General features: G+C 40.3%; 2 protein-coding genes across 3 annotated transcripts; one reads left to right on the top strand and one right to left on the bottom strand.

Moving 5' to 3' along the window:
- Positions 1-209: 209 nt before the first annotated feature.
- Positions 210-5,624, top strand: LOC133925179 (protein IQ-DOMAIN 32-like). Its single transcript, XM_062371036.1, has 6 exons — positions 210-466; positions 1,937-2,611; positions 2,725-2,895; positions 3,413-3,469; positions 3,560-5,117; positions 5,283-5,624. Exons 1-6 carry the CDS (start codon positions 362-364, stop codon positions 5,300-5,302), a joined length of 2,586 nt encoding a protein of 861 aa, XP_062227020.1. The 5' UTR covers positions 210-361; the 3' UTR covers positions 5,303-5,624.
- A 12,797-nt stretch (positions 5,625-18,421) lies between these two features.
- On the bottom strand, positions 18,422-24,454 carry LOC133925180 (zinc finger CCCH domain-containing protein 30-like). 2 transcript variants are annotated; one of them, XM_062371038.1, is made up of 4 exons: positions 24,011-24,454; positions 19,932-20,047; positions 19,714-19,838; positions 18,422-19,631 (listed from the first exon to the last, which is right to left on the bottom strand). In XM_062371038.1, exons 1-4 carry the CDS (start codon positions 24,036-24,038, stop codon positions 18,656-18,658), a joined length of 1,245 nt encoding a protein of 414 aa, XP_062227022.1. In that variant the 5' UTR covers positions 24,039-24,454; the 3' UTR covers positions 18,422-18,655. The 2 variants fall into 2 exon arrangements, with proteins under 2 accessions (XP_062227022.1, XP_062227021.1); XM_062371037.1 differs by having other exon boundaries at positions 19,932-20,141; positions 24,011-24,453.
- Between the last annotated feature and the right edge of the window lie 1,232 nt (positions 24,455-25,686).

A 25,686-nucleotide genomic window follows, 5' to 3' on the forward strand; every position in this document is an offset into this window, starting at 1 on the left:
TATGAAATTCACATGAAATAGTTCTGGTTGGCACCCTTACATTGCCACCAACAATTTGAACAAACCACTAATTTAATTTGCTGAACGTGAAAAAGAACTATGAAAAATCATAGTGAAGCAAAATAAAGGAGCAAGGGCTTTAGAGTAAAATATGAAAAAGCAGAGGAGGGCCCGAGGAGGCCTCCAAAATATAAAAATGTCGTGCAGGTGCATCCGCAAGCAAACAAGCCAACGCAGAGCAGAGCACAGCCGCCGTCCGCTGCGTCCTGTTCCGCTCCAGACTCCAGAAACGCACGCGCGCTGCGGGCGCAGCAGAGCACTGACTGACTGAGGCGGCGGTCGCGGTAGAAGCGATCCGCCTATGGCGCGGTCGAAGAATGGCTGCCTCAAGATCCTCGCCTGCGCCGGCGCCGGATCCGACCCCTCCGCCGGCTCCGAGGCCGACGCTGACGAGCACCCCGACGAGGTACTGTGCTGTGTACCACGCCCCATACTTTCCCGTCGCGAAATGCGGCGTTTTTTTGGTCTTGCGCGACGTTTTGTCCGTCAAAGATGCTTCTTTTTCGGGGTGGTGTGCTTGCTTCGGTAGATCCCTGTGGGATGCAAGGGATTCAGGGGCAGGGTGTAGGTGATTTTGGGTAGATCTGAGTTTAATTCGTCGTAGGGAGCAGGAATCAAGTGGTGAATTGGGAGATTCTTCACTGATCCTGTCGTTCCAGTCGCTTAGCTAACAGGCTTAATTTTGTTTCGAAATTGTTTGCAAGGTTGACAAGTGGAAAATTGCTCATCTTTTCGTAAGCATGATGCTGCATGATTCTTCACCTAAAAATTTCCTTTGTTTTTTCCTTTTGCTGCATGGCTCAGTCTAGCTGCAGGCAGTGCCATCTCTGATATGGCATGGGGTGCTGGCTTTGCCGTCTCGATCCGATGCAGGATGGCAACGAGGCATCTGATGCTGAAGTTGCTATCCTCTGTCGTTCTCCTCTGCTGGGTTGCGATCCGTCTGTCGTTCTCCTCTGCTGGGTTGATTATTTCTAGCCTCGTCTCCTCCTGATTTGACAATTTGGTTGTAACGGTGGGCTACTGATGACTTCATCGCCTACTAAGAGTTCAAAACAGGGGTGGTGTTGCCTGACTCCGGAGCAAGTCTTCTTGCACAGATAACTTAAAGATGGGGTAAAATCACCATTTAGATTGGTGGATTTGCGAATGCGGAACATGTGGTGGAACTGGGGTCTGGATTTTTGACAGGACAAGCTGTTTTTCTGTACCTGTTGAAGTAGGGCAACTTACCTGTGGTGGAACTGGGGTCTGGATTTTTGACAGGACAAGCTGTTTTGCTGTACCTGTTGAAGTAGGACAACTTACCTCATCTAAATTGACAAAATACACAAAGTTTGTTTAACTTTGATGGATCATTGGTAGAAATAATGAATCGTAGGTATTTTGCTTGAGATTTATAGTCTTCACCTACTGTCAGCACATGCGCACTTTAGGTGGTTCACTTTGTTGCCAAATATTGCCTAAACCAGATCAATTTACTTTCCTCACATAGTACTGCGCCATTTTTGGAAATAAATTGATGCATAGACCTACCACTACCAACCTTTGGATAAGATTTTTATAAGGAAATAATATATGAATTAACAAAATAAAACATACATGATAAAGTCAATGTGTGTGTGTATTGATGGTGACTGGTGATTCATGAAGAATATCCATTTGAATTTACCGTCGTGTGCATACAGAGGCTGAATGAGACCTGTATATCATGTGTTGTGGGTATGCTTGGATAGACATTACTACATTTCACTTCTGCACTATTCTCTATTTTCATAATATGTGTGAAAAGCAGCAAGGGTTTTCCAATTCCTGTTCCCTGTATCTGTTACACGACTTCGTGCTAATGGTTGATGTACACGTTGGCTGTTTTCAGAACAAGGCCATATCGGATAAAAGCAGATGGAGCTTTCGTAGGAGGTCTACAAGGCATCGAGTTTTGAAGAACTCTGATATCTCTGAACCTGAAACTCTTAGTTCGAGCAAAGCAAAGTCTGACATTACACCAAGCAACAATATTTATTCTTCAACATACTCTTATACCTCGGAGAAGCCTCTGCACCAAGACAAGCCAGACAGAAAGATTCTGCATCAAGAGAAGTCAGAGGAGAGGCCTCTGCATCAAGAGAAGTCTGATGAAAAGCTGATGGAGAAACCAATTGAAAAGCCTGTTGAAAAACCAATGCAAGAACCGGCTGACCAGATAATTGATAAGTCAATTGAACAGCCGGCTGAAAAGATAACCGAAAAAACAACTGAAGAGCCAGCTGAAGAAATAACCAGCAGACCAATTGAAGAGCCAGCTGAAAAGGTAACAGAGACAACATCTGAGGAGTCAGCTGAAAGGATAACTGAAAATTCAATTGAAGAAACTTCAGAAAAGGCTGTTGTGGAACTGGTTGAAAAATCAAACGAAAGTATTCCTGTCTCATCGACAGGGCTGAAGCAGGAGGAAACCACGTCACTTGTTGAAGAAAGCAGTGCAGACCCTGAGGAAGATCAGTTGGAGTCTGCTGATATTGTCATTCACTCTGGCATCAAAACAGTCATTGTATGTTGCTATGATTTACCTTCTAGTGTTATGCTAAGTTATTTCTCCTTCAGTGTTATGCTAAGTTATTTCCCTTTCAGCATTATATGATATTATCCATTTCCATGACATAGGCAAGTCAAGAACTATCGAGTCATAAGGATCTCGTGAAACTGCAAGCTATGGTACGTGGGCATCTAGTTAGAAAGCAGGCCGCGGAATCATTACAATGCTTGCTTGCAATTGTTAAAATCCAAGGGCTAGTCAGGGCTCATCAAGCACAACAATCGGCAGGAGAGTCTCAGGTGAGTAAATGATTTCTATTTAAGGCACCCTTATTCATGAAAATTTAGCATCAATTGGATTGTCGATAGAACATCATGAGATCAATGTTAGTCAACAGAATGGCATTTTACGTCGTCCAATCAGACCAAGTATGATTTATCATTTATCGCTAGGATTTTTACCTTGAGATGATGGTGTTCAGATTCAGACAGCAGAAACTGTCATGCTGAATCAGCTGAGTGAGGCTTAGCAACGTCAATATTTACTAATGTGTTATACTGCTATATGCAGCAGTGCAGATTGTGTGCAGTTTTATCGACCTGCTACATCTATTTCTTGTCTTTGTCTTGTATCTTGTGAAATTCAAACCTTTGCATAAGTCAATAAAGTGACCATCCTGTTGTGCACCTAACATGTAAGTGGATCATCATATTTTGTGTTAGAATGCTGAGTGTTACCCTTGTATGAACATTCTTGCAAGTTGCAACGAGTCTTGCTTCTTAATTCTATTAGTTGACATGCTTTTTTCCTCTGCAGGATACCATCCTTCATTCTTCAAGTGAGAAATTGCTTCGTAATGGATTTGCTCTCAAGGTAAGACCTAACGATCCTTTTATAGTAAAAATTCATCTAATCTTCTCCAGTTTTGATATCTTCATGTTCACACGGTGTATCTTCTGTCAGCTCATTGATAGCGTGTCTACTTCAAAATCTATTCACATAAAATGTGATCCTTCAGAATCTGATGTTACATGGAAATGGATGGAGAGGTGGACAGCCTTAATTCCACCAATCAATGTGGGGCACTTGGCAGAGCATAGAGAAAATAGAGGGTTGGTGGTTGAAAAGGTGAAAGAAGATGCTCAGCATGATGATAAGATTGTTCCTTTGGACTCAGACCTATCTTTCCCCAAGTTAGCGCCTGATGCTGTGAAAGAGACACTAGAGACATCTGATTCTGAATCAGAGTTGATTGAAAATGTTAATGTGGATGCTGAACAAGTGACTGACCAAAAGACAGAAAATGTTGTGGACGAGTCTTTGGAGCCCTCAGATCAACAATCTACCCAAGCTGATGTGTCAAGGGAGCCCAGCCCTCTTCCTGATAAACCTGAATCATCCAATGAGGACACTAGTGATGCTTGTAATACCGAGGAGACACTGGAGATGGAAGGTAGAAGGGTTGTGGCAAGAAAGTCATGCAATCCAGCGTTTGCTGCTGCACAGTCGAAATTTGAAGAGCTGAGTACAAATTCGACAGTCAGCAGGTCCAGCAGTTCATCGTATCTGGATGGGGGGAGCAAGTCAAAGGTACATACTCCTCGTTCACAAGAAGATTACTCATCAAAGAAAGATAATGACATAAGTATTCCAGTAAGCTCTGTTAGTCATGATACTAAAATGGTAGTTGCTGCTTCAGAATGTGGGACTGAAATTTCAATTTCCTCTACACTGGACTCACCAGATAGATCAGAAGGTGATGGTGGGGAGATTGTATTGGAGATTGGAGCTCTGGAAAATAGGAACTATGCTACCAACAAAGCTGATAAAGACACCAATATTGTGCATTCTGAAGTGAAAAATACTCCTGAAGTAGAAGCCCAGCCGCAGAAGGAGGTACAACAGAATAGCCACGTTACTGACCCTGATGTTGTCACTGATCCTGAGCTTGTTCAGGAGGCACATGTTGAACCGGAAAAGTCAGATTTGCACGACCATTTGGAAAAGCCTGTAGAATCTTATGCCACACCTGAAGGAACTCCGATGAGCCGAGCAACCATTGCAGAATCTCATGGAACACCATCAAGTGAGGTCTCTGTTAATACCAAAAGGAGCAAGAGCAAAAGGCTCAGGTCCCATGCAAGCAAGAGGTCACTGGCTAGTCCAAGCAGTGATTCTGTAGGACGGAGCAGCTCTGATAATTTCTCAAAGAATTCTAGGCATGCCAAGAGAGAGAACTCGAGCAAGGTTGCTAAATCTGACCATGCTGATCAAGAAGCTCGCATAAGCAACAGCAACCCATTGCCAAGTTATATGCAATTTACAGAATCTGCAAGAGCAAAGGCATCTGCTAACTTATCTCCAAAGATGAGCCCAGAAGTACAGGACAACAATCCGAAGAAAAGGCATTCTTTGCCCATGACAAATAGTAAGCAGGATTCATCTCCTCGCATGAAGCGATCATCGTCCCAGGCTCAGCAAAACGTGAAAAGCACTGGCACTGTTCCTCACAACTCATCTGGTGAGTGCTTTATTCTCTTATATGCTTTTATGCATTAGCCAATCACTTTAGTACTCTGCCCTTATATCTGCTATCCAGTTGTGTTTCGAAGTTTAGTTCGTCAAGACATTTCATATTGGTTTTCTGTTTTCACTTTAATCTCTCAAGGAACCTTCTTATGTGCAGACAAGAAATGGCATATTTGATGACTACGCGGAGCTGTATATTGGCGAGGTGCCATCAAATATCTAGATGAATTCTCAGACTGTCATTGCTGATTGCGCACACCCTCTAATCCCTCAGTGTTTTTCCTTTCTTCTTTGGTTGTTGGAATACCGAGTACGGTTGGGAGAAGAGCAGCAGCAGCTTGATATATGTACATTTGTTGGTTCTTATTGCTTCGTGTTATTTGACTTGATAGTGATTTCTGTGTGTAATAGTACATCCTTGACTAGTAATGCAACAGCGGCCTGAAGAGTGTGGATTGGCCTGTTATATTTGGCAATATTGAAGTTTTTGTTCGTGATCGATGTTTGCATGACTGAAATTATCTCAGCTCGAATCAGTACTCTGGATGGTGGCACACGCACCTCCAATGCACTCGGTCTCAAAAATCAAACTTCACACGCTGCTGGGAAATTACCCTTCACACGCCATGCGAACTTGGGTGTTTGCTGCTCTGAAAAATCCAAATTTTAAACGGTTTAGTAGCCGATACATCGAAGGGGCGTACGGGCGCTTGCATTCCGTACCATCGGCTGGATTGCGTAAGCGATCTCGCGTTCATCCTCCCTCGAGGCACCAAGTCATTGCAGTTGTTGTGCAGAGGCACAGGCTGACAGGCACGATCGGCTACTTCTGGCTTTGGTTGGCGTTTCCAGAACAGGGGGCGTGCACCGGTTCACCTGTACACCCGCAGATGGACAGGACGGGGTCGGGGAACCCGTGCCGCGGGCGAGACCGGAGAACCCGGGCCGAGAACCGTGTCTGGGCCTTTTCATGGGCCGGCGAAGCCTCTGAGTTTGCTGCTGGGGTCATATTTACGCGGCTGGATTGTCGGGTGGGCCTCTCTTGATGTTGCGCAGTGTGGGCAGGAGTGGTCCGGGGCCCGTTCCCCTAACGCCGGTGCTTGCGTCAGCGATCTTTTTCACACACGCGCGAGTTCCTTGCTCACGGTGCTCCTGACAGGCCCATTTTCCATTTTTATTTTTTTATTTTTTTCTCAATTTTTTTTAATGAACCTTTTTTTAATTTTTACTCAAAACTTTATTTAAAAAAATTCTCATTAACTTGCTCGGATAATTTATCTGATAACTTGTACGGACAAGTTATTGGAAAACTTTTTTAAAAAAGAAAGTTACGGAAAGAAAATTTTTTAAAAATGAAAAGATGAGAGAGACTGTTTAAAAGTTGCTACTTATTAGCTGACGCGCTCGTGACTTAGAAATCGTGACCGGCAGTTGAGCTGCTTGCGCGCCAGCACGGCGCCACCCACTGGTTGACGCAATTGTGGAGAGCAGCAGGCACGAGGAGGCCTCGGGGCGACGCGCCTGCCTCGTAGGTAGAAGAAGACGCCGACGTGCGGGAGGCCGTAGCAGCTAGCGCGCCGCGCGACGGTGCCGCCTTGACTAAACGAGGACGCGTGCGTACTCGCGGGATCTGCCGTCACATGGCCAGGAACGACGAGGCCGGAGGCTTGGAACTGTTACGAACCATGTGATTAAAGAAACGCCCATGTCGATTTCTCCCGTTCGTTGGGAATGGATGCCTTCCCAACGGATGCGAGATTATTTTTAATTGATTATTGTTAGGATTTAGGATCTTTTTACGAAGTGATTTTTGTTCTTTCAATTTTAACGGGTTCTCTTTACGGTTTTCGTCATGAAAAGATTTTTAAGGTCATTCCTTTCGAGATGGAATTCTCTCTCATTTTCTTTCATAAAGAAAAGAAAGAGAATGTGAACGGAGAGAGAAATCGAGAAGGGAACGAAATGAAGAAAATAAATGAATGTAACGAGGTTCATTTTCACTTCCCTCTTGATTGTTTACTGACTAATTGTTTTATAATACATTATGAAACATGCATGCTCTGCACACAGCATCCACTAAACAACGATTACTCCTTCACTGGCAACGCTGGATAGAATGGGACAAGGATCACCGCGATAGAGGTGGTGGCTCTCTCCATTTCTGGCACCGCTTACTCCTAAGCGGCAACCCTCTATAACGATGTCACCATCTTTCACTGTACTGACCGACGGTGCAATGATTTGACGGATGAACAAAATAGAAGCATGTAGTAGGCCGCAAGAACAGAAGGAGCAAATGTAAGATGATGACATCTATGATCCATCTTACCTCTTTGAGCCACTCGACTTTAAAGATGATGACCGATTGACCGCTCAGTCTTCAGCGATGGCGACACAAGGCGGCGGCAACCTAGGCGACGCCTCTTGGGAGCGCACAACCCTAGGACGACAGATGGTGGTGGCTCCTCCCGCCGTGGTGGCCCATCGGGCAGAGCCACAAGAGGCGACAGCCAACTCGCGACGGTGGCCAGCCCGTCGAGACGGCAATGACTAGCCGACGACAGTGGCACCCGCTCTCTATACGTTTAAGTCCTTAGACTTAATGTTTATTGCATTATGTACTGTTCACATCTCTACTACTTAAAAAGTACGTAGTGATTCTTGCACTAGGTAGGACATCCTGCCTCTCCTCCCTCCGACCTGGGCCAAGGCCCAGCCAGCTAACCCACCTCAACCGCATGTGCGAACCCTACCTCCTTAGCCCCCAGCAGTCTGCCACCCCCAGGCGCACACGCACACACCGCCCCCAGGTGCATGCCCGCACACACCGCCAATCGACTGCCCCCAGCCGTGGATCCGCTCGGCCACCCCCAGCTCGCCATCGGGAGGATAAGCTCGCCGCCAGCCATTGTCCTATGCTCCTCGGCTATACCGCCAGGCCGCAGTGGACCTCCTTCGCTCGCAGATCCCGTTCCAAACCGACAGCGAGCTCGTCCTCGACGACGTCAGCAACACATCTCCGCTCTCCTTCCCTCCCCCGTTCCGCTCGGTCGCACCCATCTCTTCCATAGGGGTTCAATATTGTTCCAAATGGCGGTGACCACCTCCTCTGCTTCCTCACTCGCCATCTCCCGCAAAACCCTAAACCCCGCCCCTCCCAAAATCCCAGGCGTCGCCGCTGCCTCCGTTTCCTTCTCCACCACCCCGCCCCCATGCCTCCTCGCCGCCTCCACCGATTACCGCCACGGCAATGAAGGTCTCATCGCCGCCGGCGATCGGCACCGCTATGCCATTGTTCGACTTCGAGACCTCCATTTTTAAGAAGGAGAATGTGTCCCTCGCTGACCACGACGAGGTCTGATCTGTAGCCCGTGTTATTGCTTTCGCTGGTCCCGATTCGGTGATTGATTTGTGCTAGCTTACGTTTATTTGGTGGGTTTTTGTTGGTCTGTGATGCAGTATATTGTGAGGGGTGAGAGGAATCTATTCCCGCTGTTGCTGGAGGCATTCAAGGGGATCAAGCAGATCGACGTCATTGGATGGGGCTCTCAGGTTAAACCGATGCGAAACTTTCTTTCCTAACTGAATGATTTTTGTTGCCATCTGAGTTGGTCCTGGTGAATGTATTGAATTATTGTATATAGTCATAGATGTAATTCGTTATAAGTCCATATGTTAAGCGAATGATTGTGAACTATCTTGTCTTGTTTTTAACATCTTTGTGACAGAAGGCAGCTGGTAGCTTTCTAATCTCTTTCAAACTGCTGCATGGTTCCCCATGCAGAAGTATAAATCTCTCAATCTCTATAACTGGCTCTTTGTTTGTATGGTAAGTCCCTCCTTCCGTTTGCACCTACTTTCTTTAGCTCAGGAGCTATAATATTAATTATTACATAAAGTTCAGTCTTACACAAAGTTTTGCTAGAATACAAGTAAATATAAAACACAAATAGTTTCTATTTTGTTGTAATATTATCTTCCATCCATATTTATCCAATTTTCAGACTTAATGAGACAATTTCTGATAAAGCTCTTGTTGTGGATGTAAATGATGCAACCAATGTGCCTGTATTTGTGCTTTCTAATTTTGGAAAATGTTGACATCACCATTACCGAGATGGATGTCTTTGTGCTTTCTAATCTTTCTAATGCAGGTGCACCCCACTTTTTTTGGCAGGAAGCAAGTTTTGTCAAATAGCGGCATTGCAAGTATCTTAGTAGTTTTGATAGCATTAGTCATTGGAGGACATATGTGTGTTTGGAGTCGACACCTGTAGCTGTTCTTATCGGTGGTGTCATCGGTTATTATGCTTGCTGTAATGGTGATACATGGTCTTCTGAGCTCGGCATTCTTAGCAAAGCTGAGCCATGGATTATCACAACATTCAAGGTATCATTACACCTTTTTTCAATTACACAAGCCATTAGCAAACATATAATCTTGTTGTTGCTTTCAACAATAAATTCAATCAGAGGGTTCGAAAGGGTACCAATGGTGGTGTAACCACCGATGGGCTTCTCGTAGCAGCAACAATTCTATTCATTATCTTGATTCAAGACATTGCATGCTGTTGGATGAGTCAGATTAATACTCTTTTCATGTGTTATGTTATTTTGAATATATTTTACTCGATCAACTATATTATCTCAATGAAAATTTTTCGCTCATGTTGCAAAGCACGAGCATTTAACTAGTAATATAAAATTGCAATCCAGGCTCTTAGGTCTTTAGGACTTGCATATTATTGTGTATAAGTGCAATCTTATAGTATTACCTCAATAATACTTTATCATTTTATGTGATTGCAATTTTTTATATAATGCTTATTTCTTAATTGCAATTCAATATTTACATATTCTATATTTTTCAATACTTATTTAAATCTCTGCTTAAATAATATGCAGATGATTATGCAAAACTTTGAGGTGATTACCTTATTATTGTATTGGTATAAACATAAGGTACTAGAGACTATAACATAGCTGCGACTGTAGTGTCTTCCACATTAATTAGATGATGTTCATGTTATAATAGCGAGTTACTCGCCTACTCTGTGAGGTCTACACCATATGGTGATTACGTTCAATGTGTTTTCTAATATTTACATGCACATAGACTAAGTATTCGACAGTGACTGCATGCCACCTATTTTCAAAATGAGACCAATACTTTAGGAGCGAAGTCATGAAGGTCTACACCAATAAGAATTCAATGCTTACATTGAATTTATTTTTGCATTATCACAATATTTTCATGATATTTAATTTACTTGCATAGTAAATTAATTCAATTCATGGTATTTTCATGTAGGAAATGACTCATATTATCAACAAATATTTCCAAGGACTTGCATTAGATGATCACACTTATGTAACATGGGCAATGTATGTCAAGATTTCTATGATATCTCTAGGTTTCTTTTCAGCTATCACTAAACCTTTTTCTAATGCCTTAGCGATACATGACATAATCAAATATGGAAACTTATATTTCTTAAGGCAGCACCATCCGGATTTGAAAAATGAATATCCGAGGGAAGAAGATCCACTAGCTCTTTGGACATCTCCCAAAGAATGTTATGATCAGCAAAAAGCTATGATCCTCCCTGAAGAGACTTGCGAATGGTCATACATTCGATTTCAAAATTTCAAATATATGGCAGAATACAATTTGGCTATTCATAAGATTTGCTCAAAGTTGCGCTTCTGCCAGCCTATCTCCTACGCGGATATGATTGTGAAGACATTGTCTACTTTTCTGCCGCATAATAGGGTATTGCAGCAACAATACCATACTCAAAAGTACACTAAGTATTATGAATTAATATATGCATTTATCGCACCCCAAAATATTAATCTAGTCTTTGAGCATGCATAATCATCATGATATCATGTTTTATGTGGTTTATTTTAATTTAAGGGTTAAACCCATTTTAAAAATGATACGTTATTAATCGATGCGCGTTTCAACCAGGTATGTATATTTCTATTATGACTGCAAATAGTTTAGAGGTAATCAGAAATACCCTAAAGTCATTTGAGAAGGAGAAGAAAAGAAAAGGAAGAAATGCGAAAAAGATACTTCCCGCGGTCTGACCAGGAACTCCCGCAGTCTAACTGCCAGCGTTTAGAGCATCAACTGAGAGATAGAGAGGGAGAGAATCACCTCAACGACCGGTGATCGATGCAGAAGACTTCCCCGAGCTCCTTCCTATCATCTTCTTCGCTGGATATGCTTCCACGCGAGTTCTTCCACCTCGAGGCCAATAACTACCCTGGAGACCGATCAACGAATTGAAGCTTCTCCGAAGTTGGCTAAACCAATAGAAAACTTTCCCTCGCCAAGGTGAGACTTCCTCTACATTTTCCCTATCGTTCATGAGCTCTAACCGGTCCCCATTTTGTTTAGACCCGAACTCAACCCTAGCCATGAACTTCATCCATATGGTCATCGATTTTGGCCCCGTGCATGTTACTCATATCTCCCAAGAAATACTTTTCTAGTCTTCGAATAAAGTACTTTGGTACTCTTTATGGTCGAAGGCATCGCCGGAGCATACATTTTCGTCGTTTGCTTATTTATTCGATGCATTCTTGAATTGACTAGAGAGTGACACGCCGATGGTTCAAGCGATCGAGGCCGAAATTGAACCAAACTTGTACACAAGTGAAACGCCAGAACAACAAGATAAGCACCTAAGCATATTTCACCTTATACTTTGCATTTTATGATGTCTAATTTGGTAAATTATCGCTTTAGGTATATTGTGCAAATTAGTGAGCCAATGTCAGGAATTGTGAGTAGAACCTATGTTGATGATCCCTATCCTTGTTACCTGAGTATAAAAATATTGTTGTCTAACCTAAAAGTTATCTGAGATGTTTAGCATTACATAGGTTATCGGTAGAAGTCGAGCGGTGGTTCGACTATCATTCGTGAGCTATAGGGCTTAACTATTATTTCACAATGAAAATAGTGTTGGGATGTACGAGTTATGAGGATTAGACAAGATGTGAGCGGTGCTATGAGTATGTCGGGAGAGAAACCCGAATGTCATAGACCGCTTGCATCGATTAAGCACCGACTGTTGTTTGCCGTTGACTTAAGTACTTTCTGTACTTCCCCACATTCAATAAATATACGAATGAATCGATTATCATACGTCATTCTAACGCTTGACTCGTGGCCCTATGACATGTAATAGAAAAAGAATGAGGACAAGCAAGGCGACGGGAAGTCGAAGGTGTCAGGAACACGATCGTGGTCACTCTGGTGACATGAGTGCATATGCAAGTGGGTAGTTCCGGGTATGACAAAGATTGTCTCGAAGGTCAAGAGGATGACCCAAGTCGGATTTTTTATAAGTAAAAAAACTAAATATGCTAGACTAAACTAATGCAAAATCATCCTAAATAAGTGTGAAGGTTACCATCTTAATGTGTGACAAATACTATTCAAATCTAGCAAGAAAGCTCTAATTGAAAGTTCTAAAAACAGTGTTCATCGGATGTTTTGATTTTATTGTTGATATGATTTTCCAATATTGTTCATCAAAACTTCCGATCAGTTCAAAATGACATATTTGAATATCATAAAATTAACTCAATGAACATACAAATAAGCAATGTATATGAAGGTAATGCACAAGAGTAAGAAAATATGAAGGCAAATAATTTGTTACTGAAGTTCAGATATCCACCGATACCCTATGTCTCAGTTGAGGAAGCGCTGTCACACTTAGCCAGGTATTTTTCAACTATTTTCCTCATGAGGTTGGACACGTGCACTCCTCGTCTCTACTATAGCCAACTCTTCCTCTACTTCATAGATGATAAGTTTTGGAACCACTTCTGGGACTGCTCACAATCTTCACTTGAGGAGATTGCCAGCAATCTACCACTGAGCTGTCTAGGAAACGGTGATCTCGAAGAGTAAAAAAATCACGAACTCACACACGATCAACGCCAAATGCTCAAACACACACAACTAATACGACACGTGCGAGCATACAAGCTCTACACATCTCACTCTATCCTCACTAAGTCACAAAGACTTGATTTTCACAAATTCTTGATAGAGAGGGGAGGAGAGCACTCAAAGGTGGAATATCAAGTTCTAACATCTCTTACAATCACCACAAAAGCAGCAAAACCACTTCCAAAGCTCTGCCTCCACGCAAGGAGACAAAGGGGTATAAATACCCCACTCTGAAAAACTAGTCATTGGACTCAGGCTGCACATATCAGAACTTTCGATCCCAAAAATCCCAACGGTCGAATCTGAGCAGAACTCACTCCTAGATCTGGTAAAAACCACACATCGGAACCTCCGATCCCCATATCAGAATTTCCAATTAAAAACCATCCGAACCCAAGAGCACTAGATTTCTAAAAATTGGATTTTCCGACTAACATTGGAACTTTCGATTAAAAACTAATTCCAAACCAAGAACCTCGACTCTTATGAATATTGGATGTTCTGACAGTTCTGAACTTCTGGACTACCTATCGAAACTTTTAATCATCGGAACTTTCAATTTCACCACAGATGACACTATGAAAACATGATAATTTTTTATCCAGATGTCAGATTTTGATGATTTTGAAATCTATGGAAAGATTATTCAGAGGGCTACACATCCCTACTAAATTCATGATCTCAAACATATTGGATCAAAGCTATGAACACTCTGAAGACCAATTTAGACACTTCCTCAATTTTTCCAAAGTTTAATCCCCCAAGATTAAGCTAGGAACCACATAGAACATACCGAGCACCACTAAGGCTTAGCTACAACCACTTTTTGCTACTAAAGCCGACAACACAAAAGGTTAAATCTAAAACACCTTTTAGATACCATGAACTCCTAAAGTGAACTGTCAACACAAACTCATCCCGCACTAAGCACATATTTTGAACATTCGACACAACAATCGAGCAATTCTTTTAGCATCTCCTTTTGATAGTATGGCTATTAATCCAATAACCCTGTCTCCCACCAAACTCCTTAAGATCAGCAAAACTAGAAAATATTCTCGTTGTACCTTTGCATTGAGCAATCCCATTGGACTTGACGAACACATTATCCAAGCTCTAACACTTCTCATAACTCTTCAAGACTCATCATCAATTCCTCTTGTCTTGATGATGATGATCATCCTCACTTCCATCTTGATCTTCACTTGATCACTGGAAGCTTTATGAAGTTCACTTGATTGTTTCTCATGCAACAAGAATGAAAGACTTCTCTTTTCATATCATCTTTATTTGATTCACCACCAAGGCATGAACCGCAAGCATCAAGCATATACATTGTCTACTAAGCTAATCTTGATCTTACATTTCTAACTTGGCATATTGAATATTTTAATTCAACTCATGTCTTCTTATGGAACCTAACCTCAATTTACTTTCAAGCATAAAGCACACGTGTTAGTCCATAAAACTAAATTGATAATTTTATACCTTAAGTTACTTGATCTTCACAAGTAACTTAGTTTTTACTGTTTATTATCAATCTTCATATGGAACCTAACCTCACTCACTCTCAAGCATATAGCACATGTGTTATTCCATAAAACTCAATTGACAAAATCATGAGCACATTATCCTAAACATAGGATAAAACCCATTACAATAGATAATGCCGCTGAATTCAACTCACGTACCTTCAATTATTATGGCCTTAGGCATTAATTTGGAATATTAAGTACCCTGTGTGTACATGCTCAAAATGGTTCAACTGAATCTCTCGTCAAGATAATTAAATTAATTGCACATCCATTATTCTAGAATTGCAATTTTCCAACCTCAAGTTGGAGGTCATGAGGTCTTACATATCACAGACTAATTTCAATAAAGATCAACTGCATATTATGTGGCTTCTCCATTGCAGTTAAGTACATGAAAATCAAATAAATATTTCCCATCCGTGATAATTTGGCTACATTGCATATGTACTGATATTACCACCGTAACGTACATCAATGGACCCTCACAGAAAATTGGGCATCTATATGAGGCATATTTTCCGTCAGTTATAAATACCTTGAGCCTCTAACAGTAGACTTATTCATAGCCCGATATGCTAATGAGGATAATTTTTACATATTAGGGGGAGATCAAAAGTACCACAAAAAATGCTATCAAATAAATTAGAATGCCACATGCATTTAGTCCTTAGATAAACATTCAATACATACATCCACAAATTAAAGACTCTAAGCAAGAAGTTTAAAGATTCATAAATTTGCAGCACATTACAAATAATCTATCATATGTATTTATTGACAATAAATGTATCACTACATCATATCACCGCACTCAATACGCCAGAAATAGTGGAGGTACCTAATAAAACTACTCAACTCCCAAATGCAAATAAGAGAGGAAAAAGTGTGGTCACAAGGTATAATATTTTTATAAGCATCCGCATAAACAAAACAATAAATACAAATTAACTTGAAGTTGATTGACACCCTATAGATGCTCAATATCCAAGGCCTATGATGCTTAACATCCACGATCTAGCACAAATATGGGCATTAATTTAGGTGCTGGAACATCGAAACACCCTAACTCCCTTGTTGCGGGAAATCATAAGGAGTTATAAGGGGTAAATGATATATCCACAATACAATAGAAATACTACAATTATCGACAAATATTTCTCCTCAAAAACTATAAAAGATCTACAATTGGATCTAAACCGAAGTCCATGGTCATGGCAGAGTGCCTCAAGCACTCAGATTGGACCAAATAGAAGAAAGCAGTTGAGGTAGAATTGCACTCGCTCAATAAAAGAGAGGTAATCCGTAAAATATCCTCCATGTGGGATCAAATTGGTTTTCGTCCACAAAGGGAATGAAAACAGTGAGGTGGTAATACAAAGCGAGGTATGTAACATAATGGTTCACGCAGAGACCTGATATCGATTTTCGATAAAACATACTCTCCAGTTATAAGTGGAATAACGTTTCGATATTTAATATAATTGGCAGAATCTGGTCGCTTGATTCGGAAATCTATACGAAAGTCTCTGAAGGACTTAAAATTTTGAATTTCAAAGTAAATTATAACATGTATTGCGTAAAGTCACTTCGCGTCTTAAAACAGTTGGATAAAATATGGTACAATCTGACCGAATGAGTTCCTTCTACAGAAGTGTTAGTCAAATAATGATGATTGCTCATATATGTTTTTAATGAATTCCTTAAAAGGATTTTGTATTATCTCAGTGTATATAGATGACATCAATATCATCGCAAATACACAAGACACACAATCATCTTAAGATGAAATTTGGGTAAAACCAAATTTTGCTTAATCCTATTCCTCAGGAATACTTGTAAACTAGCCTACATATATCCAGAAGATATTGAAGAAATTCAATATGAATATATCATCCAAATACATATGACCATTCAATCCCTTAAAATGGATAAAGATTCATATATATATTGAGATGATGAAGAGATATCAGGACATAAAGTTCCGTATTTCAGTATCTTTATAGCGCTAATGTATCTTACAAAGTGCAACAGACTTGATATTGCATTTACGGATAATTTGCTAGCTAAACATAGCGCAACTTCAACAAATGTAGTTGGGTGGGAGTAAAAAATATCCTCAGATATTTCCAAGGTACAAAGGTTCTTAGTTTATTCTATAAAAAAAACTAAGACATGACTATAGTTGGATATAGAGATACTAGCTATTTATATGATCCCCACAATGTCCGACCATAGGCAGACTTTGTATTCTTATATGGTGGAATAAACTTCTTCATGAAAGTCATCAAATCAAACTATTTTGGCTACTTCTACTAATCATTTTGAAATAATTACAATTATATGAAAAATCACGTGAATGTGTATGTCTTCATAGAATGATTAACCACATACAAGAATCATATGGAATTGGTTCGTCAGAATTGTCTACCATTAACTATAAAGATAATATTACTTATATTACTGAATACGTATTGGTTATAGAAAGCAGTATCACAAAGTATATTGCTCAAAATTATTTTATCCTCATGAATTAAAGAAATGAGGAGGAGATAGATACTTTGTAAAAAATATCATAATCTTAGTAGATTTTTTCACAAAGTCTATACCGGCATATTTATTTTATTCATGGAATTGGTATGAGAAGACTTCAAAATTTGCAAAGTTCAGAAGGAGTAAACTCCTTATATATAACCTACTAATGATCATCAGATCATAAATATTACACTCTTTTCCTTTATGAATTTTTCCTATTAAATTTTCTCATATAAGATTTTCAATGAGATAATATCAATACAAGAACATATGCCATATCATTTTACTCATAATTTTTTCTACTGGATTTTTAAGAATTTTTTATAGCATATCACAAATATATATCTCCTCATATTTTTTTATATAATTTTTAAAGGAATATTCAACGGGATGTATATAAAAGATGACTTTGATCAAGGAGAAGTATTACAACCATGTAATCAAAGAAACACCCATGCCGGTTTCTCCGTCCATTAGAAACGGATGCCTTCCCAACGGACGGATGCTCATTCATTATATACATATGTACATCAAGACCATGAATGAATGCAACAAGATTCACTTTCATTTCTTTCTTATTGTTTACTGTCTAATTGTTTTACAATAGGACCGTTGAACGCTTGTCAGGGCCACAAATACTGAAATCGCATGCCACCAATTAAAGGCTACGTAACACAGGAAGCTACGACGTGTGAAGTTTTAAGGACTATAGCTCGAAATGAACAACTACTTGTAATCCGTTCTTTCTGGGCAAAATCTTCCCATGCATTGCAATTTTGAAGAATCCCCCATGTATCAATGACAAGTGAGTCCATGGCCCACATGTCGGTGACACATTTTAGGATTGCAAAATTTTGCAAAGGCAACAAGAGATCGTCTTTCTTTGTGTAAGTGAAACGTATGCCTATGGAGCCAGGTCGCTACGGGAAGAGCTACTGAATGGTGTGTTCTTCAAGATCTGACGTACGACTGCGATGCCTAGTCGCTTACTGTAGCTTAAAAGCTCGAAAGCGATTTGTCCCGTAGAAGGACATCCAACTTCTATTTAGTGAATACCAACAATAAAATAGTACAAAACTATATTTGGTTTTAGCTTTTCATGGTGTAGAAATCATGATTTGATAATGGAGGGGCCTGTCTGTTTCCTGTGCATCGTTTTCACATACTTCTACCTCATCTCAGTATGACAAAACCAAGAACTGTTCGCGTCAGTCACCATGAACCTAGAACAAAACTTGCCACAAATGTCCATGATACATCTACCACCAATAAAAAGTGTTTCAATTGACAATATACTAAACCGATCCAGTATTGACCGAGCTCCAATTAATCATGGAATAATTTTCCTTTCTTTTAAATTTTTTTTTGTCAAAAAAAGGGGCATTGTAAGTGAAAGGAACAAGGAGCTGAGGCGCAATATTTACTGAATCTGAATGAAAAGGATACTGAACCAAAGAACAGTCAAAATCAAATAGCAGCAACAGCTCAATACCGCCCGGCTATTCTGTTGTCAAGTTTTACTCTTTTTGCTCCTTTTGGCTGTTCCGTCCTCACCGCTGACACATCATGCAGAAATGTGCAGTTGGCGCCGTTGCGACATCCCCTGGCGCTGTTGTAGTAAGCACAGGGCTTCGTAAGCCTTGCCTTAGTATCTCTGCCTGGTACAGTATCACCACTGACCACATCAACAGTGCTAGTCTGTGTAGGAACAGATTGGTGATACATTCCGAACTGCATTCCATGCTGTTCAAGTGGTTCCTGAACCTCCCCTCCATGCTGATGGATGAGGGTCTTGTAATAGTTGATACCCCTAACTGGGGCACTTGAAAAGTTAATTGCTTGACTTGAACTTGCTGGAGGATTCATGGGAACTGAAGGAATAGCTGGAGGTAGCCAATTCATCACAGGTGGTGCAGGCAGAAGCGTAGGGTTCATGTTGTGAAATGGTGCCACAGGATCTGGAAAGGAGGCCGGTGCACTCACTGTCATTTGGGACGGTGGCCCTGGTAGCATTGGGGCAACAACAGAACTGGTGGTTGATTGTGCATGTTTAATTGTGCCATATTCTTTCATTAACCTCTCAAGTTGTGCAGGATCACTCAGTATTTTGATGAGTAGATCTTGGTCAATCATATTTCCCATCAGATTGCTTTGCATTATTGCAGTGTATGCAGCAGATGCAGCAGCCAATACATCAGGCTCAGTGGAGAGACCAACACTTACTGCACCGATGGAACCACTGGGCTGCTGTTGTGCAGTGATAACTGGAGCATCTGAAAATTGTGGGGCCCTGACTACTGCAGAGTCATACTTATTTGACTGATGGTAATTGTTCGGTGGATCAACAGGCGGTTCTTCCAACTGATCAGATGCATCATCCTCTTCAACAGGGATCAGAGGAACCAACTGGGTTCGGGAATCATCATAATGGGAGTCTTTCACATCAGGAGAAACAAATGGGCTGGATTTGCGCAAAGAGTTCATGTGTAAGGAATGAGAAGTGTGAATTCTGAAGAATGGTAAATTAAATGTAGCTTGCTTACTTTGGAGGAATATTCGATGGCCGTGGATATATAGCCTCAAGTGCTCCAAATATTCTCTCATTCTGTAAGGCAGCCTCCTCACTTTCTTCTCCAGCAGCGACGAGCCAATCAGGATTATACGATATCTGCAACCAACACAAGGTTGGGAAATTCAATTATCTTAAAAGTTATCTTGGCATTAGTAGAGTCAAACATTCAAAATTATGAGCCCTAATTACCTGTGGTGGGCATCTCCACCTAATAAGAGGGATTTGAGATATGTCAATTTTGAGATCGTTGGTTGGCTGCAATGATTCGAAGCCAGGAGGCAGGGAATCATCTGAGCTTGGGCCAGCTGCATGCATTAACCATGAGCCTTTTGCTTGGAGATTGTCCTGCGGTCTTAATCCAGCTTGAGAAGGGGAATCTTCTGAAAGAAAAAGCCTTACCTGACAGGTTTACAAGATACATAGTTGCTTAGTATTTACAATTGCACAATTTATAATTTTTTAGTGTATATGAAATATAGCAAATCTACATTGGAACCCAATGGATTCTGCAAGGATGCATGAGCAATAAGATAATTGCTACTTTGAACCTAAATACCAAATCTAGTTTAATTCAGGATTGACACATCAGAATGGCACATGATACAGGATAAAAAGATGAGTTGATAAGCTCAGTTATGTATTTACTACCCATCAGAATATCTATTGGAGCATAGCCCAATTAAGTGTGTATCCAACTATAAAAATATTAATAGAATCAGGAAACTACCAGTGTTTGCATAATAATCATACATCTATTCATTACATAGGCACATAGCTTCCACGATGGGTGAACATACGGTGGGTCACTCCAGCAAACTTCATTTCAGGACGCCGACACAGAATGGTTTTGCGATCTAACTCCACAAAAATCTATGTTCAACCTCATAGTTGATCGTTAATTGGATTTGCAGTAGAAATATTTTTTCAACATAGTTGATCTATTGAAACAATCAAAACCATGGTAGCACTAAAAAAACACAGATAATCGTCCATAATGCATAAGTAAAAATGGTAGTATTGAAATGAGAAAACACGGATGCACAAATTTGCCTTTATCCTTGCATGCACATACCGGAAAGATATTGAACAAAAAAAGGAGGTACTGGAATCCATGAGTGAACTAATCAACAACGAATACAATCCAAACATATAGCATGATAGTGCTTAGAAACATGGAATAGAATGATCCGTGCACACAAATCTGGGCATGACAAGCATGAATGCCACATATCCATTTGCCATGATGCAGACACATAGCTGCAGTAGCGTCAAGATGATTTCTGACAATACAGACAAATGCATGGAAACTGTATATATTGTTCAGTAGGTTTCAGCTAATGAAGGCTTTGCCCTTTCATCAAGATGCTTTAATATGTCATTCTGAACCGATGAACAGCTCATCTGTAGTACCTTATGTCTTACTGAAATGATTGTTGAATGTATGAAGAACCAAAAGGTTCTAAAAAGGCTTAGTAATAAGAGCTACATAAAAATTAACTGAACTAGTGTCCAGTGAATCACTAGATTCTCCAATGGACTTAAATTAAACCATGCAAACTTTATTGCACTCATTAATGACATGAAATAATGCAAAAAAAAAAAAGAGCGGTTGATTAAACTGCCAGCACTTTTAATTATGGGCTACACACCACCATATCTATTCCCCTGCTCTGTGGTAGTCCAATTCTTAAGTGCAATACAGAAGCATGCTACAATATATAGTAGCACATAGGCCATATCCTTCCAAATGTTTTGCACTGCAATTTACTCATTTACATACAGTTATGACCATTTCAAAAAACCACATAGTTGAGGTTCATTGTACTATGAGGTTTAAATTTCCGGAAATCATAAGGCTGTTAACTCGCTACAATCCATTGGCTCGGATTACACGATCCTGCATGGGTGAACACATATTAATCATGTGTGTGCGCGTGCATCAACCTTGTAATCGCAGAAAAAAAAAATAAGCTATGATATTTTGTGTCTATATCAGACATGTGGATATAATATTAGTTATATGATATCAGTTATATCAGATAGCTAGCATGCATGAGAGACAAAGCATGCAAGATAATTGTTGCAGTGGACGACTGGGAGTAAGGAGGTGTTCCATTCAATCCCAAACTTTGGCACAAGTTTGACCAATGTTTGGTTCATTTTTGCAGTTTCCTGCCATTTTCTTAGCCATACACCCAAACCTAGCACAGTTCTCCAAGCAAAAACAAAGTTTTGGGACAAAATTGTGGCAAAGAGTGGCAAGCCACAAAACAGTTCCAAAGTATTATACTGCAGTAGTCACCCTGTGCGGTTTTGTATCTCATGCAGACTAACTACCTGCTACCCTGTACATAATATTATATATAGATAATGTAATATCGACATGCTTGACATAGACATAAACTTACATTGATATACAAATCTATGAGACATATTCTAATATTTTGATCAGAGGCTGGCTGGTCTCCCATTCTATAGTGATGTTTCATGCCAAAGCAGTGTGCAATCTTATGAATTATGATGTACAGAAGGCTCAAGCAAGACTGTAAGAGCTAATGCTAATAACATAGCTGATTCCTAGGGTCCTTTTGGTACTATGCAAATCATCAATGTGAGCTGTGGATATGCATGGCCACCTGCCTAGGCATGAAACTGAAAGTTTCGTCTGTGCAGGAAATGCCAAGACTTCATTAGGAAGATATGCTTATTTTACAACAGATAAGCATAATAACAGGATTCTCTTATGCTACATTAGTTCATTCCTTCATTGCAATCAATTGGTTAGGAATAGGACATCACACGATGAGCTCACCAGTGCAGTTATATCTAATCCAAACCATTGGATTGTAGTGAGAGAACAATCTTGTCATTTCCAAACAGAAGTGGAAATTAATCTTTAGCACAATGCACCTCAACTGCATGCACTATGTGAAATGCTGATCACTACGTTCAAAATGAGAAAACTGCAGTAGGATGTTTGCAGAATATATTGTATGCCAGTGTGTAATAGTGTTTGATATGGAAGATACTTCTCTAAAGAAAATGTTTTCTCCAAATATTTCACATTCAAGGTATGTGCATTTTTCATCCTCGTTTCTTACTATTGTATCATAAGCCTGGAAGTATCTTGTGATGCTTTGCTAACTCTTGAAAAACAATTGTTTACAAGTAGCAATATACAATACAACACATAATGCGTACAGGTTTCCCAGGAGAAACCATTCATGTCCATGGGTAACGAGCCATGAGCTGTTTCTCCTCATTATCTTTTCTACTAAAAAAATGAATCATGAGTTCTTTTTTTCGAAACCATGTCCTATCACAGATACCAATGATGTGGCCACAGATTCAACTTCCTAGACATTTATCACAGATTTTATGCCTTAGTATACCAACATGACTCTTGTCATTTGTCAAGCTTATGAAGCCATAGTATTATTAATATTGTATTGTTGTGATGACTGATACCAAAATTTAGCATTATGTGTTCGCACTGCCGGGGAGGATAAAAAACATGGGTGGATTGGAACATAAACACGGCACAGAATAAAATCTGAGCAATGCTATTTTAAGTAACTGTCCATTTCTTTTCCTGGTGAAAGCATAATTATGCATCCTTTCCCGGTGAAGATTTAAGAGCTGAACTTTGCTTCATCGGAAACATAGCATATATGATGCTATATGCAGGAACTAAATCCTCAACCGGTATCATGGAATTCCTGAAATGTAATGCTTCATATTTTGTTTTGTTAAGTTGTTTCGGCCATCATTTATTTCACTACTTAAGTTCAAGTTTCCCTTAGTTTATTAATTTCTTCAATCCCCCATGACTAGTATATGATATTGTTCAACACTGATACATGCAGTGATCGTTCCTTCTTTTTTATGCTGTCATTTGTCAAGATTGATACTGAATTGCCTGCTATCGGTGCAAGCAACACCAGTAATGCTGTTTCATTTGCGTAAGTTGGAGCGAAATCCATCTCAGTCGCTTCCTCTCCCAATTCAAGATTGCATGTTCGTTTTAGGAAAGTTGAAGACATTGAGCAATCAAAACATAACAATTAGATCGTTTCGCCTGCGTATATCCCAGAGTTGGAGAACAAGAGATCAAATCAATAATAAAAATCTTCAATAGCATTCGTCGGAAAAAATCTTCAATAGCGAGCAAGCCGCAAACTTCGCAGGATTGGGAAGGGGAAGCGCGAATCGCTCTCCTCGCCGTGGCGGCGGATAAACTCATTACGATGAGGATGTTATCAAAATACCTTGCAGAGATTGGCCCCGGTGGCCCATGAAACGCTGCGCTTCGACCGTCTAGACCCCATCATTACTCCCCCGTCTCCCTCTGCTCCTCCACAAACCGATCTACAGGCGCGGGAACCCTAGGCAGGGCGTGGCGGCGATCGAATGGGCGAACGGACGGGAGAGCTATCGCGCCCCGACCCGGGATCGGGTAATCTAGGGTTTCCTCCCTCGCGCCCCCTTCCCGGGACCCGGGACTGCGCGCAACCTCACGGGAGGGCGGCGGAGGCGGTGCCGGAGGGGGTGGGGATTTGGACGGGGAAGGAAGAGACGGGAGGTGGTGGTGAGGAGGGGGATGTGCTGGCGTCGGCGGCTCTGGCTGCCCAGCCTGCCCCCTTGTTCTCTCTCTCCCCCTCTCGCCCTCTCTCGCGTTAATTTGCGGATTTGATTTGATTTGCCCCTTTTTCTTCGCGATTTCCACCGATTTTAAGGATATTGGATGGTGGGCTGACGGCTGGTTGTTTGGATTAATTTAGCGGTTTCTGAGGCTTTTACTACAGAGAAACAGAGCAGGTCACGGCATGCGTAGTTAATTTACCAGGTTACCCCCACCCCTCCTTCCTCTCGTATGAAAGCAGGTCATGTGCCTGGTTCTTCTCAATCATGGCGTGTTTTTTTAAAACTCTAGTACAGCACGCATACAACAGCATAGCATTGAAGATGCATATAACCGCATAGGTTAATGAAGGAAAAAACGAGTACAAAATTCTACAGTGGATAGGCTATCTGGTTAAATTAGAGCATCTTCAATGACTCATAAATCTCATTTTTTATATCTTTGTATAGAGATCTAAAAGATTCTTTCTATTTTTCTACACGCTCTAATCGACTTCTAAACCTCACTCTTTAAATTTCACTTACCTATATTTTATTAGTATCATATAAATAAAAATATTTTTAATAGCTATATTTTCAATGACTATATTTTGTATATGTTCGAATTTTATTTGAATTCAAATTGAATTAAAAAAATATATTGTATTAAATGATAAAAATGCATCTAAATAGAACATTACAAAGGAACTCATTTTTCACCATATGAATTAAGGCTGAAAATAATTTTAAAAATTAGTCCATCACATAAGAAGAATATTAATGAATTTTTCTAGATTTTTAGGAATTTATTTGAAGCCCTAACAATTGTTAGAAATTATAAAAGTAACCTTTTGGAGAATTTTAGTTTAAATTTTACATATGATTTTTAGATGAATAAAATTAAAATAGGTTACACATAGATTATAGATTACTAAAAAAAATTAGTATTTTTAAAGTAAAAAAAAGCATTGTTTCGAACATAGAAGATAGAAAAGGAAATTAGACTATCTAGTATCGTTTACATAGGTCCACAAGTCATCATCTCGTAGCGAACGGAGATGGCGAGTTTGTCCCGCTTGTTGGACGTGGCGAGCGAGACAAAGCGGATAGTGAGCGCACAAATATAGCTAGGCAGTTGGAGAGTCAATTGAAGATGTTTTTCTACCAGTACTACTTTTGAGCGCACAAATATAGCTAGGCAGTTGGAGAGTCAATTGAAGATGTTTTTCTACCAGTACTACTTTTGACGATGGAGAGCCGAATAAGAAACCGATTAGATATACTCTTAGATCTATAACACCGTATCACCTAACTAGCTACCTAA

Source organism: Phragmites australis, chromosome 7 (assembly GCF_958298935.1).
Source record: "Phragmites australis chromosome 7, lpPhrAust1.1, whole genome shotgun sequence".
Taxonomy (NCBI): Eukaryota; Viridiplantae; Streptophyta; class Magnoliopsida; order Poales; family Poaceae; genus Phragmites; species Phragmites australis.

What these genes read in the sequence shown, in the direction of transcription:
- LOC133925179 (XM_062371036.1), top strand. Translation starts at nt 362, where the DNA reads ATGGCGCGGTCGAAGAATGGCTGCCTCAAGATCCTCGCCTGCGCCGGC. An exon ending in CTGGCATCAAAACAGTCATT is followed by an intron (nt 2,612 to 2,724) that starts GTATGTTGCTAT and finishes TCCATGACATAG; the next exon opens with GCAAGTCAAGAACTATCGAG. An exon ending in GTAATGGATTTGCTCTCAAG is followed by an intron (nt 3,470 to 3,559) that starts GTAAGACCTAAC and finishes ATCTTCTGTCAG; the next exon opens with CTCATTGATAGCGTGTCTAC.
- LOC133925180 (XM_062371037.1), bottom strand. Translation starts at nt 24,073, where the DNA reads ATGATGGGGTCTAGACGGTCGAAGCGCAGCGTTTCATGGGCCACCGGG. An exon ending in CCGGGGCCAATCTCTGCAAG is followed by an intron (nt 20,142 to 24,010) that starts GTATTTTGATAA and finishes TAAACCTGTCAG; the next exon opens with GTAAGGCTTTTTCTTTCAGA. An exon ending in CCATCGAATATTCCTCCAAA is followed by an intron (nt 19,632 to 19,713) that starts GTAAGCAAGCTA and finishes GCGCAAATCCAG; the next exon opens with CCCATTTGTTTCTCCTGATG.